Raw genomic sequence first — 15,663 nt, 5'->3', positions numbered from 1 at the left:
CATCTACATTTATCTAGGGACTCTGTTCTTTTTTTTTTTTTTTAAGATTTTATTTATTTATTTGACAGACAGAGATCACAAGTAGGCAGAGAGGCAGGCAGAGAGAGAGGAAGGGAAGCAGGTTCCCCGCTGAGCAGAGAGCCCTATGCGGGGCTCGATCCCACGACCCCGGGATCATGACCTAAGCTGAAGGCAGAGGCTTTAACCCACTGAGCCACCCAGGCGCCCCGAGGGACTCTGTTCTTTTGCTCAGCTGATGCACAGTCAAGATTATATGGGGAGCTCACAGCTAAAAGCTACAGAATCAAAGACAGCTGCTCATCAGGAGAACCAGGGCTAGCAGTTTTCTGGTTGATGTTGAACTTTAAATATCAACCAGGGACTTCATCATATTCCATAAGGGGCTGGCAACGTAAGATACCAAGGTGGCATCCAGTTTCAGGCCAAACTAAAGGCCTCTTGCACAGGAAGAGTGTCTCCTCCCCACCTATTAAACTGGGCCTTCAATATCGTGTGTGTGTCTTAGGGAATTCATTGTTACCACCCTTGGGTCTGCTGAGGAACCTGGGGTGTGGCTATTGTTTGAATCTGCAGAATTCCAAAGGTGGGTGGATACGCATAGTGAGGAAATGGCAGCAAAAATCAGACAAAAGTGGAATGCAGCTGTCAGGAATGATGCCAAACCTTTTAAACCAGGACCCAGAGTGGGGAAGGTGACTGGACTGGACTGGACTGACCAAATCAAAGGCTAGTTCTTATGTATGAAATGTTTTGGTTGCTTCAAAGGTATTCAGTCTTACCCACAACACTGACATGTTCTATGTTTTAATTTTTATTTTGTTTTATGTTAATTAATTCATTAGTTAATTTAAAGTAGGCTCCATGCCCAGCATGGGTCCCAACAACAGGGGTCCCAACTCAGGGGATGACCCTGAGATCAAGACCTGAGCTAAGGTTGAGTCAGACACTTTACCCACTGATCCACCCAGGTGCCCCCTATTCTGTGTTTTTAGTGGTGATCATAACTGCCAGCCAACATCGGGGTACCTCCGCATTCCACTTTCTTTCTTGGTGTAGCAATGCTAACCATCAAGCCTGTTTTTTTTTTGTTTGTTTGTTTGTTTGTTTGTTTTTTAAAAGATTTTATTTATTTATTTGACAGAGAGAGATCACAAGTAGGCAGAGAGGCAGGCAGAGAGAGTGAGAGGGAAGCAGGCTCCCTGCCAAGCAGAGAGCCCGATGCGGGGCTCGATCCCAGGACCCTGAGATCACGACCCGAGCCGAAGGCAGCGGCTTAAACCACTGAGCCACTCAGGCGCCCCTGTTTTGTTGAAGTAGCTCGTATTTGACAAGACTAATCAAATGAGAAACCCAGAAGCTGCTCTTCCCAATCCCCTTTATCTTTAGTTTAGTTAGCCTTTAACCGGATTACCATTATGAATGGAAAGAAAGACCTTATTCATTTCCTGACCCAGGCTGTTTGGTATCAGTAAGTCTTATTTATTTACAGAGATTATGGTTCAGAATTCAATAGCCATGAGGAAGCATTTTGCACAATCACACCGAAAACGGCATACTTTACACCTTTGTCTTTTCTAAAGAAAATCTGGCATCTATCATGTGATAAAATAACTTTGAATCATGTTAATTGGTGTATACGTCATCTGGGTATATATGGTTGAAGCTCTAAGGCAGACATGCAGGTCACTGCAGAGATATTTGTCTCATTCTGGGATCATTTCACTTTCTTCAGGGTTTGACATGTATGCACACATCCTTTGGTATGTCCCAAAGAGATGCCAGACCGACCACTCTTGGTACTATGCATGTACTGATGCTTTTTTTTTTTTTTAAGATTTTATTTATTTATTCGACATACAGCGAGAGAAAGGGAACATAAGCAGGGGAGTAGGAGAGAGAGAAGCAGGCTTCCCACAGAGCTGGCAGTCCAATGCAGGGCTCGATCCCAGCACCCTGGGATCAGGACCTGGGAGAAGGCAATCGCTTAATGACGGAGCCACCCAGGCGCCCCATGTAGTGATGCTTTTAAAACCAATTTGTGGTCTCTGGAGATCATGGACATAATCAGCTTAAGGATGGACCAAAGGGGCTTGGCATTCCAGGACTTACCTGAAGAGGCAGAGACCTACTCAAGGTATCTGCCCAGAAGAACATGTAGGGGTGACAGTAAATCTTCAGCATCCGACTTGCTGGCTTTCCCCCCCTTTTTACGGATCTGTCCTTATCCCACACTACAGCTCTGGCTCTGGGGTTTGCACTCCTCTTTCCATAAATCCGCATTGCATAGAAGCCATGCTGGAAGAACGTTCATGTAGATAGAAATGGAAACAATTTGATAGCTGTGGACTGCATTCCCTGGAGATTAATTTCAAGAAGTGGTAAAACCCAGAATCTAAAGGAAATGAGTGATTGTGCAGGAGTATGTGGGCATGTCTTTGTATGTGTGTGTGCAAGTGGCACCCATGCAGGTCTGTGAACTAAGTTACACATACACTCTAAATTTCTTGGCTAGAATTACTCATCTCCTCTCAGATCTCCAAAGGCACATCTAAGGTCCCATCTGATTGAGCATGGAGCTATTAGAACAGTTCCTGCGTACGGCCTGCCCCATGCCCTGCAGTCAAACACTTTTTCAAGTCAATTTCCTTCAAGCCCAGCTGTTTTTCAGCCACACACTAACCCTTCCCACCACACTCCCCACCCCCAACTTTCTCACCTACCTGAAAAAAACCCAGTAACTCCTCATTGTCTAAAAGTAAGGCATAAAGTAGCTAACTGGCACAGGTGCCCTTCAAAACTTGGTCCATCAGCAGTTTTAAAACCCCCACTGTCTGAACTCATGACACATCTCAGCTAAACTGCGGAGTGAGTGTGAAGGCAAGTAGGCCAATGCTCAGAGGACTGGAAGGTGGGGGGAATTTAGTGAAGGCAAAAAAGGACATGGCCAATGAGTTAGAAGAGCCGAGAAAGTGGGGTTCTGGAAGCCAGGTACACAGTTTCTGGGAGGAGGTCACGAGCAGTTTGATCCAATGCTGCTCATGGATGGAGCTGAACGCTGATCAGAACTCCCCTGGGTTGAGCACGATGAGCTCATTGGTGATCTGGATCTGGATCAACTTGGCTTGGCAGGACCACAAACAAACAACGGAAGTAGGTTCAGAAGAATGTGGGGCGAGTAGATATGAAGAGAGAGTAACAGCGAACTGTTCAAGGCATGACTAACAAGGGGAGCCGATTCACAGGTGGAGGCTAGGAGGGAATGTGATGCTGAAGGAAGTTTTGAGTTGTTCTGGAGGAATTACTGCACGTGTACACGTAGCATGGGAGTGCTCCTGTGGAAGGGGAGGAGGGGGGACACAGAAGAGGCTGGCCAGTGCAGAACAAGACCTTCACTCTGTGGGGCAGGAGAGCTTGTGCCCAAGGGGACTAGCTGGGCTGGCTGGCACAGTGGTCACAGGAGGGACGAGCATGTGGCAGAGGTGGTGGAAGTAGGAAGTCATTTGGTGCTTTAAGGATGAGGAAGTTCGGGGCACCTGGGTGGCTCAGTGGGTTAAAGCCTCTGCCTGTGGCTCAGGTCATGATCCCAGGGTCCTGGCTCTCTCTGCCTGCCTCTCTGCCTACTTGTGGTCTCTCTCTCTGTCAAATAAATAATAAATAAATAATCTTTATTTAGAAAATAATAATAATAAAAATAAAAGAAGTAAAAGAGAGGCCCACTTCCAAGCCATCTTATGTAATGGCTCCACAGCAACACACACATCCTTGATTGAAACCTGGCCCTCGCATTCCCCAGCGCCCTCCTCTTAACATCCTAAGTAATCAGTATTGCCAGTAATCCCTTCTGCAGGGCACAGGAACTCATCTTGTCATGGGGAAAACTTTTGACTTGTTGTACATTCTTTAGAAAATCTCTTTTCTTGTCCAAACAGGGTGCTTTTTATTCCAAGTGGAAAAACCTTAACTGCTGTATTTCTAAAGCATATTTTCAAGAAACTTTTTAGTTAAAAATACTATAGGTTATGCAGAAGCTTTTGATCTTGATGAAGTCCCAAAAGTTCATTTTCGCTTTTGTTTCCTTGGCCTTTGGAGACATATCTTGAAAGAAGTTGCTGTGGCTGATATCGAAGAGGTTACTGCCTATGTTCTCCTCTAGGATTCTGATAGATTCCTGTCTCACGTTGAGGTCTTTTATCCATATCCATTTCGAGTTTATCTTTGTGTACGGTGTAAGAGAATGGTCGAGTTTCATTCTTCTACATATCGCTGTCCAGTTTTCCCAGCACCATTTATTGAAGAGACTGTCTTTTTTCCATTGAATATTTTTTCCTGTTTTGTCGAAGATTATTTCACCATAGAGTTGAGGGTCCAAAGGAAACAGTCAACAAAACAAAAAGGCAACCCACGGAATGGGAGAAGATATTTGCAAATGACAGTACAGACAAAAGGTTGATATCCAGGATCTATAAAGAACTTCTCAAACTCAACACACACAAAACAGATAATCATATCCAAAAATGGGCAGAAGATATGAGCAGACACTTCTCCAACGAAGACATACAAATGGCTATCAGACACATGAAAAAATGTTCATTATCACTAGCCATCAGGGAGATTCAAATTAAAACCACATTGAGATACCATCTGACACCAGTTAGAATGGCCAAAATTAGCAAGACAGGAAACAACGTGTGTTGGAGAGGATGTGGAGAAAGGGGAACCCTCTTACACTGTTGGTGGGAATGCAAGTTGGTGCAGCCACTTTGGAGAACAGTGTGGAGATTCCTGAAGAAATTAAGAATAGAGCTTCCTATGACCCTGCAATTGCACTACTGGGTATTTACCCCAAAGATACAAATGTAGTGAAAAGAAGGGCCATCTGTACCCCAATGTTTATTGCAGCAATGGCTATGGTCGCCAAACTGTGGAAAGAACCAAGATGCCCTTCAACGGATGAATGGATAAGGAAGATGTGGTACATATACACTGTGGAGTATTATGCCTCCATCAGAAAGGATGAATACCCAACTTTTGTAGCAACATGGACGGGACTGGAAGAGATTATGCTGAGCGAAATAAGTCAAGCAGAGAGAGTCAAGTATCATATGGTCTCACTTATTTGTGGAGCGTAACAAAGAACATGGAGGACATGGGGAAATGGAGAGGAGAGAGAGTTTAGGGAAACTGGAAGGGGAGATGAACCATGAGAGACTATGGACTCTGAAAAACAACCAGAGGGTTTTGAAGGGGCGGGGGGGTGGGAGGTTGAGGAACCAGGTGGTGGGTAATAGGGAGGGCACGTACTGCATGGAGCACTGGGTGTGATGCCAAAACAATGAACACTGTTATGCTATAAATAAACAAATAAAAAAAATAAAATTAAAAAAATACTATAGGTTAATTGTAGATTAGGACAATCAAGAAAAGTGTTGTTTTAAAATCTCATTCTTAATTCTACCATCAAGAAATAACCACTGTTACATTTGGTATAGTTCTTTTCAGATTTGCAATCAATGGAGACAGAGGAGGGAAGACATGTAGGGGTTTTTTTTTTTTTTTTTTTTTCTTTCAAGATTTTTACTTATTTAAGAGAGAGAGAGAACTTGAGCAGGGACCCGAGGAGAGGGAGCCAGAACCTGGGCTCCATCCCCAGACTCTGGGATCATGACACAAGCTAAAAACTGACACTTGACTGACTAAGCCACCCAGGCACATCAAGAGATGTCATTTTTTAAAACAAAAATTGGAATCCTATCATATGTTCTGTTTTATAGTCTGCTGTGGGTTTTTTGTTTTTTGTTTTTAGTAACGCAGTTATTGAACAAATGTTAACTGAGCATTTGCTGTGTGCCAAGAGAACTATGCTGGCTACCAGGCATAGAACAATGGAGAGGAGCCACGGTCCCTGTCAAAGTAAGTGCAGAGTGTCATGGGAAAGACAAATACTAAATAAATAATAGCATAGATAAACATAGTTTATCACAAATGCTGTGAAAAAGAAGGGTAAGGATATTGTTTACCTTTTCAGGACCCATTGCCCCTGCTTCTTGTGCTCCCAGGTTAGCTTTGGGAGCCAACCCACATGTGAACTCTTCGTCTTAGGGGTGGCACCGGACCTAGTCCTAGCCAATCAGAGCATTGCATTGTCTCAGTGACAATACCTGGCTTTAAAATAGGCAAATGTCTGGAGTCAAATAACCCAAGCCAATAGGACTGAATTCTGGGACACTGTTTGGAATCCTCTTATAGAAGTCTATCCCCTCTTCCTACTGGATTTGAAGGTGAATGAAGTTGCTGGAGCAGCTGCAGCCATCTTAACACCGTGAAGGTTGAGCGTCTCCTTGGAGCCAAGGCCAAGGAAATGGGGTCTAGAGGTGGAAAGATAATCGGATCTGGTGATTTCTTCCTGAATCCAGCCTGAAACTAACCTCGGGTTTTGCAGCTAACTGAACTAGTTTGGATTGTCACAGTTTGGGGTAATTGAGATGACTGGGGATGTAGAGGTTTTCCTGAGGCTGGGAGGTATAAGGTGAGATCTGAGGATAGAATCGGAGTTAAGCAGACTTGGACCAGGAGGGAGGTGAGGAGCACAACTGAAGCAGAAGGAGTAGCATGCACCTGGCCAAAGGGCTGGAGCAGGAGAAGCTGGACAATGTTGGAACAGGAAAGCCTGAGTGTGGGGAGGGACCGATCATGTAGAGTCTTGGAGGTCATTTCAAGGGTTTGGAATATGAGACCAAGAAATGAGAAACCACTGAAAGCTTACAAGCAGAGAATTGTCCAGATTATGTTTTAAATGTGTTTATGAGTAAATACTCTTGTGTGCAGCGTGGAACACAGCACTGGAGGCAGGCGGGAGAGGACAGGGAGATTTGCTTAGGAACCTTCGCAATATTTCAAGTGAGAGATGATATTGTGACTTTGACCAGGATGGTTATAATGGATTTTTTTTTACTTCATATTATTCTGTGACAATTTCTCAACATCAATTAGAGGACACAGAAATAGACTATTCTTGGGCTAGTCATTTTATTTCCTCATAACTGATATATAATGAAATTCTTAAGAGTCTTAAAGTCTTAAAGTCCTTACAACAAAATACTGAGATTGCTTCTGGTTTTTATTGGATTAATATCACAATGGAAATCTTGAACATATAGTTTTGGTCCAAACTTCTAATAACATCAGGATCAATCCATAAAATTAAAATGACTGGTTAAAAAAGTAAACAGTTTTCTAGCCTCTCTCTATATAGGCCCGTCCATCTAGAAAGATTGTACCAATTTACAATGATACACATTCCCAGCAGTAATAAACAACCTGTGTAACTTTTGAATTAAGAATATGCATTTCGGGGCGCCTGGGTGGCTCAGTGGTTTAAGCCGCTGCCTTTGGCTCAGGTCATGATCTCAGGGTCTGGGATCGAGTCCCGCATCAGGCTCTCTGCTCGGCAGGGAGCCTGCTTCCCTCTCACTCTCTCTGCCTGCCTCTCTGCCTACTTGTGATCTCTCTCTGTCAAATAAATAAATAAATAATCTTTAAAAAAAAAAAAAAGAATATGCATTTCAATATAAACAGAGTTCCAGCTGACTTTAGCTGGAGAAAACTCACCACTTGGCTGGCCGGTCACTTTACATTTGTGCCCACAGATTTAAATAGGCCTTTGTGCCCACAGGCAGGCTCCCCAGTCACCTTGGGGTTCTCTCCTGGAGGAAGTATTTTCCACCTTCCCTTATCCTTCAATATCTCCTCCCCTTGCCTCCCTCTCAGCTTCTACTGTGCTGAGAAAATGGAAGCAATCAGAACAGAACTTCCTCATCCTTTTTTAAAAAAATTATTTATTTATTTGACAACAGATCACAAGTAGGCAGAGAGAGAGAGAGAGGAGAAGCAGGCTCCTCGCTAAGCAGAGAGCCCGATGCAGGGCTTGATCCCAGAACTCTGAGATCATGACCTGAGCCAAAGGCAGAGGCTTAACCCACTGAGCCACCCAAGAGCCCCTACTTCTTTTATTTTTAAAACTTGTGGCTTGACCTGTCCTAATTTCTAGAAAGGTAGTATTTCGGTTTATTGACTATCATAGTTTTACTTTATCATCAGGTCCCTAATTTCTCCCCCTCCCCAACCTCCATGGTTGGTAGTGGCTTTCACCCTCTCTTCTGTTACCTGGCAGTTCAGGAACCATCTGAGGAGTGAAGCTCCTACCTGGAGTTGTTCTATTACAGGCATCATGTGGGGAGTAAATGCACACACACAGAATCGCTACGCCAGCTTGCAATCTCATCTGAAACACGTAGCACACTGTGTACACCCGTCTCTGTCTAGGACAGCAGATTCTGAATCTAAGGCCCGCCTTGGGATGGGACCAGGGGTCCCTTTTTATAGTGGAACATCTTGAGCTCCAGGGCCTCTGGGTTCCCCCTGGGGTCAGCTTTATCCTTGGTAGACTTGCTGGAAGGGAGTAAAGATGGGAGAGGGGAGTGAAGACTCAAAAATGCAAGTTACTCCTCTGAGACACGTGGACATTCTAAATAAACATTGCCCACCACCCACTGTCGTGACCTGAGTGGGTCTGTCTCACCTGAGGCTTCGAGGGCAATCAGCCTGAGCCTTGGTGCCGTGACACCAGACGTGCTCTGCCCCTGAGCTGTCTGTGCCTGCTTTGGCCTCACTTCCTCTGAGTCTCAGGCTCTCTTCTGGATAATGGGCACAGCACTCCCCTCTCTACAAGCTGTTTTGACAGCCAGATAAGATAACCTCTGTGAAGTGTCCAGCTCTGGTTGGGGGAGGGAGGATCTGGGCGCAATGGGAGAATCTGGAAAATCATTAGGGGACAGAAGCCCAGGAGAGCTTCCACAGCAAGACTGTGAAGGAAGGCAAAAGGTAATAATAGTTTTTAAGTTAAACTACCCTCATTTTCTAATCAAACGTGCCCTAGCATGGACCATCCTATAAGGGAATTGTATGTAACCATCATGCCAAGAGTACTGAGATTTCTTTAGTTTCCAAGCGCACCTTTAGTCCCCCAGCTGTTTGCACTAGGGAAAAAACCCTTAAAGCAGAGAGTGCCCTGGGTGCTTTTCATAGGCTTGGCAAGACAGGTGAGGCCGGGCAGGGTCCTGCCCTGAAGTTAGAAAGAAAAAGACACAAAGGTTAGGGTTGAATTGAGTAAAGTTGAAAGGCCAGAGATAGGGAGAAAACACACCCTGGGGTGACAATTAGAAGTTTAGAAACCAGCTCTGTGAATCCTCTGTGAAGAGGCAAACTCACCCCATTGACTGGGGTTTGTTAAGTAACCTCTTCAGAGCCCTCTGGAACATGCACCCTGGGGTGGAAGCCAACAGGAGGTGCGTAGCAACATACAAGTGAGCTTTTTGAGAACTTTGAGGCTGTCTAGGGGGCTGTAAGTGCACACGATGCCATAATTTGGGAAGACCCATTCACTGCCTTCCGGCTCCGGCTCCAGCCACCATTCTGATCTCCTGTCACTTAGGTCTAGACAGAGAGGCCTGCTTTAGGGTCTTTTGAAAATGACAAATCTCTTCTTTCCTTCTGAGCACTGGCTTCTCACCTTCAGGTCCTCAGTCACTGCCCCAGGCTCAGCCTTCCCTGCCCACCCCCCACCCCAGCTCAATGAATGTGGCTTTCCCCAAGCCTATCCCAGCCACTTGCACTTAACCCCCTTGTAATCTCTTCACCTACTTAACACTCATCGTACTTTATAATTATTATTTCAAATTATTATTATTTATTTGTTATTTGTTGTCCCACCAAACTTCAGAAGAAGGGCATTTGTTTGTTCCCCAGCTGGACCCCCACGAACTTGGCAGAGAGTGAGCGCTGATAAATGTGGCTGCGAAGCATGGACAGACGGAGCATCCCTCGTTTTCCATCACTTCAGTTGGCCCACACCCCACAGAAATTACACAGTGAATCCTAGGAAGGACTTCCACCAATTTTGGCTTCCAAGGACCACCCAGGCAAAGCCTTTTAACCTTTCCGCGCACGAATCTCTTCAGGTGTGTGACGAAACCAACCGGACTCTCCCAAAAGAACATCCATATAGGGTCAAAACCCTGCTTACAACCTGGGGGTCTGGAGACTTCTATCGCCCCAGGTAAAAATTCCAGACTTGAGAAAAATCAAGTGGAGAAGGAGACTGGAGACTCAACGCCACAAAGTCTTAGGAGAGACATCTTATAAAACCGGGCCTGTAGAAAGCAACCTGTGTCCTTGGATTGCAGGATCAAAGGATATAAAGAAAGAAAGAAATCGGGGCAAGTAGTTGCTTCTAGCTCCAGATGTGCCAACTACTGCTTCTCTTCGCGGTTTAGGACCAGCCTGCCTCTGCCACTTTCCCTAAGTGTATTCGCAAGTGCCAGGGCAGATACAGGTTTCTCAAACAAATGAATGACACATTCCCCAGGCAGAATCCGGAAAGCAGCCCCCTCGGGGCTCCCTGCTCAGCGCTTCCCAGTGCGGGGGTGCAGAGGCGCCCTGCAGGTGCCAGTGCACCTGCTGCCGCCTGCGGGGCGCCGGGTTGGGAAAGCCGCCACGCCCGGCCGGGGGAGTGGGGAGAGGAGGAGGGGGAGGAGGAAGTGGAGGAGGGAGGGGAGGAGAAAGCAGGGGAGGAGGGAGAGGGGTAGGAGGGAGAGGGGAGGAGCGCGGGGAGGAGTCGGCGAACTTTCCGTTCGAGGGCATTGTGGGAAGCAGCCATGGTCTGAGGCAGGCACCTCACCTGTCAGCCGCGCCCCGCACCTGCGCTCGCCTCGCGCCCTCGTGACCACCGCGCTCGCCGCTCGCTGCTCGGCGGGCGGGGACGGCGGAGGCCCGGCCACCATGGTGAGTGACCCCGGAGCGCGCGCCGGCGGGAGGCACCTGCGCCGGCTGTGCCGGGGGTGGGGGGAAGCCGCGAACGGTTCCCAGTCCGCGCGCGCCTGCGGTCCAGCCGCCGGACGGGGCGGACGCGCGGGCCACCTGGACGCCTGCCCGGGACTCCCGCGGCCACGAGCGCAGCTCCTTCATTCATTCGCTGGTTCGCTGAGCGCGTCGCGCGTGCGGGGCACGGGCCAGGCTCCCGGCGTCGCGGGGGACCAGGCGGACCTGTGCTGGCTGGGGGCTTACATGCTCGGAGGAGGCTGTGGGTGCGCGGGGAGACGTGTCGTCTGCCGGGAATTAAAGGGTACCTCTTCGAGTGAGCGCTCTGAAGTCTCCGCTACAACCGGATGGAGGGGTGGAGAGGCAGCTCTGGAGGAGGTGGCGGGGAAGGCCTCTTTGGGGAGGTGACGTCTGAGCTGTTGGAGGTCCTGAAGGGGCCCTGCCCGTAGTGGGCGCGAACAGAGCGGAGGCCCGAGAGAGAAGAAACCCTGGCTTGTATCAGGAAGATAGACGAAGGCCAGAGAACCAGTTGAGGCAGGTCCTAGAAGCCAAGTTTGAAGAAGTTTGGGTTTTATTCCGAAGGATTTGAGCCTTGGGAGCGTTTTAGCAAGATCACAGACCTCATTCCTTCTACACTGGAAAAAAAAAATGCTTCTGGCTATGTGAACTGGGGTGTGTGTGAGGAGGGGTGTCCATGTAGAAACAAGGAGACACAGGGAGAGGAGTTTTGGTGCCCCAGGTGAGAGATCCTGGCGAGCAGTTGGATGAAAACAGTAGCTTCCCATGCCTCTACCAACGCCTTCAGTCTGGGGTTTGTGTTTTGGGAATATGGGGGTCCCACGCCCCCAGGTGATTCACTTCCCAAAAGAATGCAGGGACAGAAGTGACCTGCACTCTGAGGTCTTGAGCCCCCATCTCAGGCAGGAGGGGGAGCGCCTGTGGGTTCAGAAAATCGGTGGGGAAGGAGTGCAGTGGGGTGCTCAGCCCCTGGACAGGAGGGCCACAGATGCTGGTTCCTGGAGGAGGTCTGGTTGCACAGGCTAGAGGTGCCTCGGTTGTTTGTTGAGGGTTCCTTGTAAGGACAGTGGGATGCAAAAAGAAGGCTGTAAATAATGGAGCAGCTCTGTTGGCTTGCTCGGGTTTCCCGAGGAACACGGTGACAGTGTGCCTAGCTCGCCATTACCATTTGCCTAACGGAGGGCGGATAAGGCCCTGGCATTTCTGAGTACCAAAATGCTACTTCCACCCTGGGAGCAGGGGCAGGATCCTTGCTCTAGACAGTACTTGCTGTGGAGTTTTCTTTTTCCTTGCTGGTGTCATATAATCAGGTAAGCAAACATGTGTGAGGTTTCCCTAGCTTCTCAGCCAGGCCTTGCCCAACAGAAAAGTTCATGTTATTATTGAGCTCTTGATGGGCCGGGTGGAATGCTCGACTCTTCCCATTTACCATCTCAGGCAATCCTTGCAGCAGTCGGATAAAGGTAAGTATTATGCTCTTTGTCTTTTACCTCTTCTGACCTGTTTCAGCAGTGTGTCCTTGCACAGTCCCCTTGACCTCTCTGTGCTGGTTTGCTGATTGGCGAAATGGGGATAATAAGAAGGAGTTCTCCAAGTGCAGTCTGGAGACCCTAAGGAGTCCCTAAAATTTTTCAGAGGTCTGCAAGACCCAAGTGTTTTCATAATAGTTCATAATAGCACTATGATGTTATTTGCCTTTTTCATATTCGTTCCCTATGTGACTTAATGTGGCGTTTCCTTGAGGCCAACATGCCCTGGGATAGTGTGACAGTTTGAAAGCAGAAGCAGCTCAGAGAGCCCAGCGGCCTTTGATTGAGCCGCACATGAAGGAGATTTGAAAATGTGCCACTCTTCTCACAATTTTTTTTCTTTGGAAAATATTGTGACTGTCCATGAGAAAGTTATTTCTGTCAATGTGTAATACTATTTAAAAATGAATTAGTAAATATCTAAAAAAATTTCCCATTTAAATGTATATTACTGTACCAACCAAAGGAAACAACCTACATAAATAAAAGGTCTTGGGGGCTATCTATTTTTAAGAGTGTAAAGGAGTCAGAGACAGGCTCTGTGAGTTAATGCAAGTGAATGAGTCTAGAGCAGCTTTGCCCACTGTAAGAGCTCAGGGACTATGGCATCTCATCTGTTCTTCCTGCCATGAGGAAGCAGCTTTGACCTTTCCTCGAGGGCCACTTGGTGACTCCCTGTCTTTTTCCTGCTCCATTCCTGACTGTTGCCAACTCTAGGAAACTGGAAGATGGCTTACAGCATCCCGCCTGCTACCTCCCCAAGGGAATGGTTCTTCATTCCCTTGTGTGGGTGGTCCAGATTTCTAGCACAGAGACTTCATACCTCCTGAATCTTGGGACTGTGTTTGTATCTGGAGTATCTTGTTTGAGTCAACTTTGTATTTCTGCACCCTGTCTTTGTTTTTGAAACCTCTGGCATGGAGAACAATGTAGGGTTATTATGTTTCAAGGAATCCCGTGGTTTCTGAGCCCAGTGTATTTAAACATCTTAGTGGGAAGAATTTACTATTGAATGGTTGACAATGTTGGTGGAAGAAGGAGGATTTTCTTTTATTTGTTTCTTTGTTCTGTTTTTCTGTAAGAAGGTAGCAGTGAGGATTTAGAGGGTGATGTTTAAAAAGCTGCGGGAACACCTTTAGTAAAAATGCAAGTCAATTTTGCTCTGTCTAGTCTGTATGCTTCTGAAAAGTTGAAGTGACTTTTTAAACCACATTGTCAACAAAATAGAGGAATTACCCATGGAAAGAAGCTCAGAGAATGACCAGTTTTTTGAAATATGAATCATCTTGTTGCAGAGCCAGTTCTCATAATGGATGTTGTTTATCCAAAGTGAGATATGCTTACACTAAAAAAAGAAGAAAAAAATGGATTCTTTGGTGTGATTTTAAATCTTCCTTTAGAGAGAGAGAGCGCGCGCTTCCCGAGCTGAACTGTGAAGTCATTTCTTTATCAGAACTTGTTAGTTTGAAACAGCATGAATGCACTCTTTTCCTAAATCAAGTAATTCAGAGTTGTTCATGTTCATTTACGTGGGAGCAGGAAGGGTGAAGAGGAGTGGCAGAGGCTGAGGGGGGAGAAGTCTAACAAGAACCTGTATCCTGCTATGATCCCTCTCTCCCCACCCAGTGTAGCAATTTAATTGTCCCACCTTAAGGGAATTGTAATAAGTGTGTAGTTATTTTGGTAGTTTAAGTTGTAGTTCAGGGGTAAAGTCGTTTATTACAGTAATGAGTGCCTTCCTGCTCTGAGGCTTGGTTTGGGCTGCTGGCCAGAGGTGAGTGTGGAGTAGAGGGGGTTGGGGATAGGGGAGGGAGTTGCCCCTCTGTGGTATTCAGTTGTCCCCAGAGGGTAAACCACGACAGTCCTTCCCCAGGGTCTCCCAGCAACATCAGTGAGACTTGTATTTACCCCTCGCAGGAATGTTACTTTTGAGTTCCCATTACTGGCTTCTGTGGCAAGTACCGTCAACAGCTTGCGATTTCTCTATGGCATTTTACTAACAGCAGCTGGAAGGAAATGGTCAGCAGATTGTTTATTTCCCACAGGGCATTTTCATTGTGTCCTTTTGGGTCCCATGAATGATTTCATTATCCACCAAAGTTAACCCTTCTCTTCACTCCTCCCCCCAACACCAACAAAGAGAACTCCTTGAAGAGTCCCTAGAGATGAGCAGTTTTGGGTATCTCCATGACTTATTCCTTCGATATTATTTTGTAGTTATAATGGCCAGAGGTTCTTCCGGTGGTCCAAGACTCCCCTGGAGTCACTTCTTTCCTGGGACCCTTACTTGCCTCTGAGAAAGTCTCCTTTTTGGCATATCTTGTTCTTCTCTAATGGAATTCTTTGTTTTCCCCAAAGTATCAACGGGAGGATAAACTCCGGTTGACTACCTGGATCCCCCAGATCCTGTGACGTGAGAGAATGTACACAGAAGCCAGAGGCAAAGCTCCTTGAATCCTCTCAGGGCTGGACTTATCAGCCCTGACCAGCATCCTGACCAGCTGGAGAAAGTGTGCTCACTATGTGGCTCCTGATAGCAGGATAAATTGTGAATTTTAACTATGAGAAAGGAGTGCTGCAAATTATTTACAGTAGAAATGAAACGCTGTTGACTATTATGAGGAACATGGCCTTTGAAAAAACTCTGACTGAGTCTCAAGTGTGAGAACTCAGATCTGAAATGGCTGTCTCTAAGGAGTTTTTGAAAAGTGCCTGGGGGAAAAGAATACAAGCATTCCTTAGTCTCTCAGTGTGATGGGACATAGACCTGTAGTACGTTAGGTCAAGAAGAAGGGCATTCAGGATTCCATAATTTAATGTCCTTGATGGATATTTTCCAGGAGAACTTCAGAGCTGGTAAGAAATGGTGGGTGTGTGGTCGGTTCAGTGGATACTTAAATGCTACAGGAACCTTCTTTGCACACTGTGTCATCAAAGAGGGGAAACTGGGGCGTGTGGGTGGCTCAATGAGTTAAAGCCTCTGCCTTTAGCTCAGGTCATGATCTCAGGGTCCTGGAATCGAGCCCCACCTTGGGCTCTCTGCTCAGTGCGGAGCCTGCTTCCTCCTCTCTCTCTGCCTCTCTGCCTACTTGTGATCTCTGTCTGTCAAATAAATAAATATATAAATAAATCTTTAAAAAAGAATAAATAGAGAGGGGAAACTGAGGCCATTGTTTGCAAGCTGCTGTGCTTCTGCTTTTTTTAAAGATTTTATTTATTT

The 15,663-nt window shown here is 46.6% G+C and overlaps 1 protein-coding gene across 2 annotated transcripts in view; it reads left to right on the top strand.

Moving 5' to 3' along the window:
- The first annotated feature begins 10,726 nt into the window (after nucleotides 1-10,726).
- AP1S3 (adaptor related protein complex 1 subunit sigma 3) overlaps nucleotides 10,727-15,663 on the top strand; it is a 61,920-nt gene continuing 56,983 nt past the window's right edge. For both annotated transcript variants that reach the window (XM_046018808.1, XM_046018809.1), the window contains exon 1: nucleotides 10,727-10,860. In XM_046018808.1, coding sequence (XP_045874764.1) covers nucleotides 10,858-10,860 — 3 coding nt within the window. In that variant the 5' untranslated portion in view covers nucleotides 10,727-10,857. The remainder of the gene's footprint in view (nucleotides 10,861-15,663) is intronic.

This window comes from Meles meles, chromosome 9 (assembly GCF_922984935.1).
Source record: "Meles meles chromosome 9, mMelMel3.1 paternal haplotype, whole genome shotgun sequence".
Classification (NCBI taxonomy): Eukaryota; Metazoa; Chordata; class Mammalia; order Carnivora; family Mustelidae; genus Meles; species Meles meles.
This window is presented reverse-complemented; position numbering and strand designations above follow the sequence as displayed.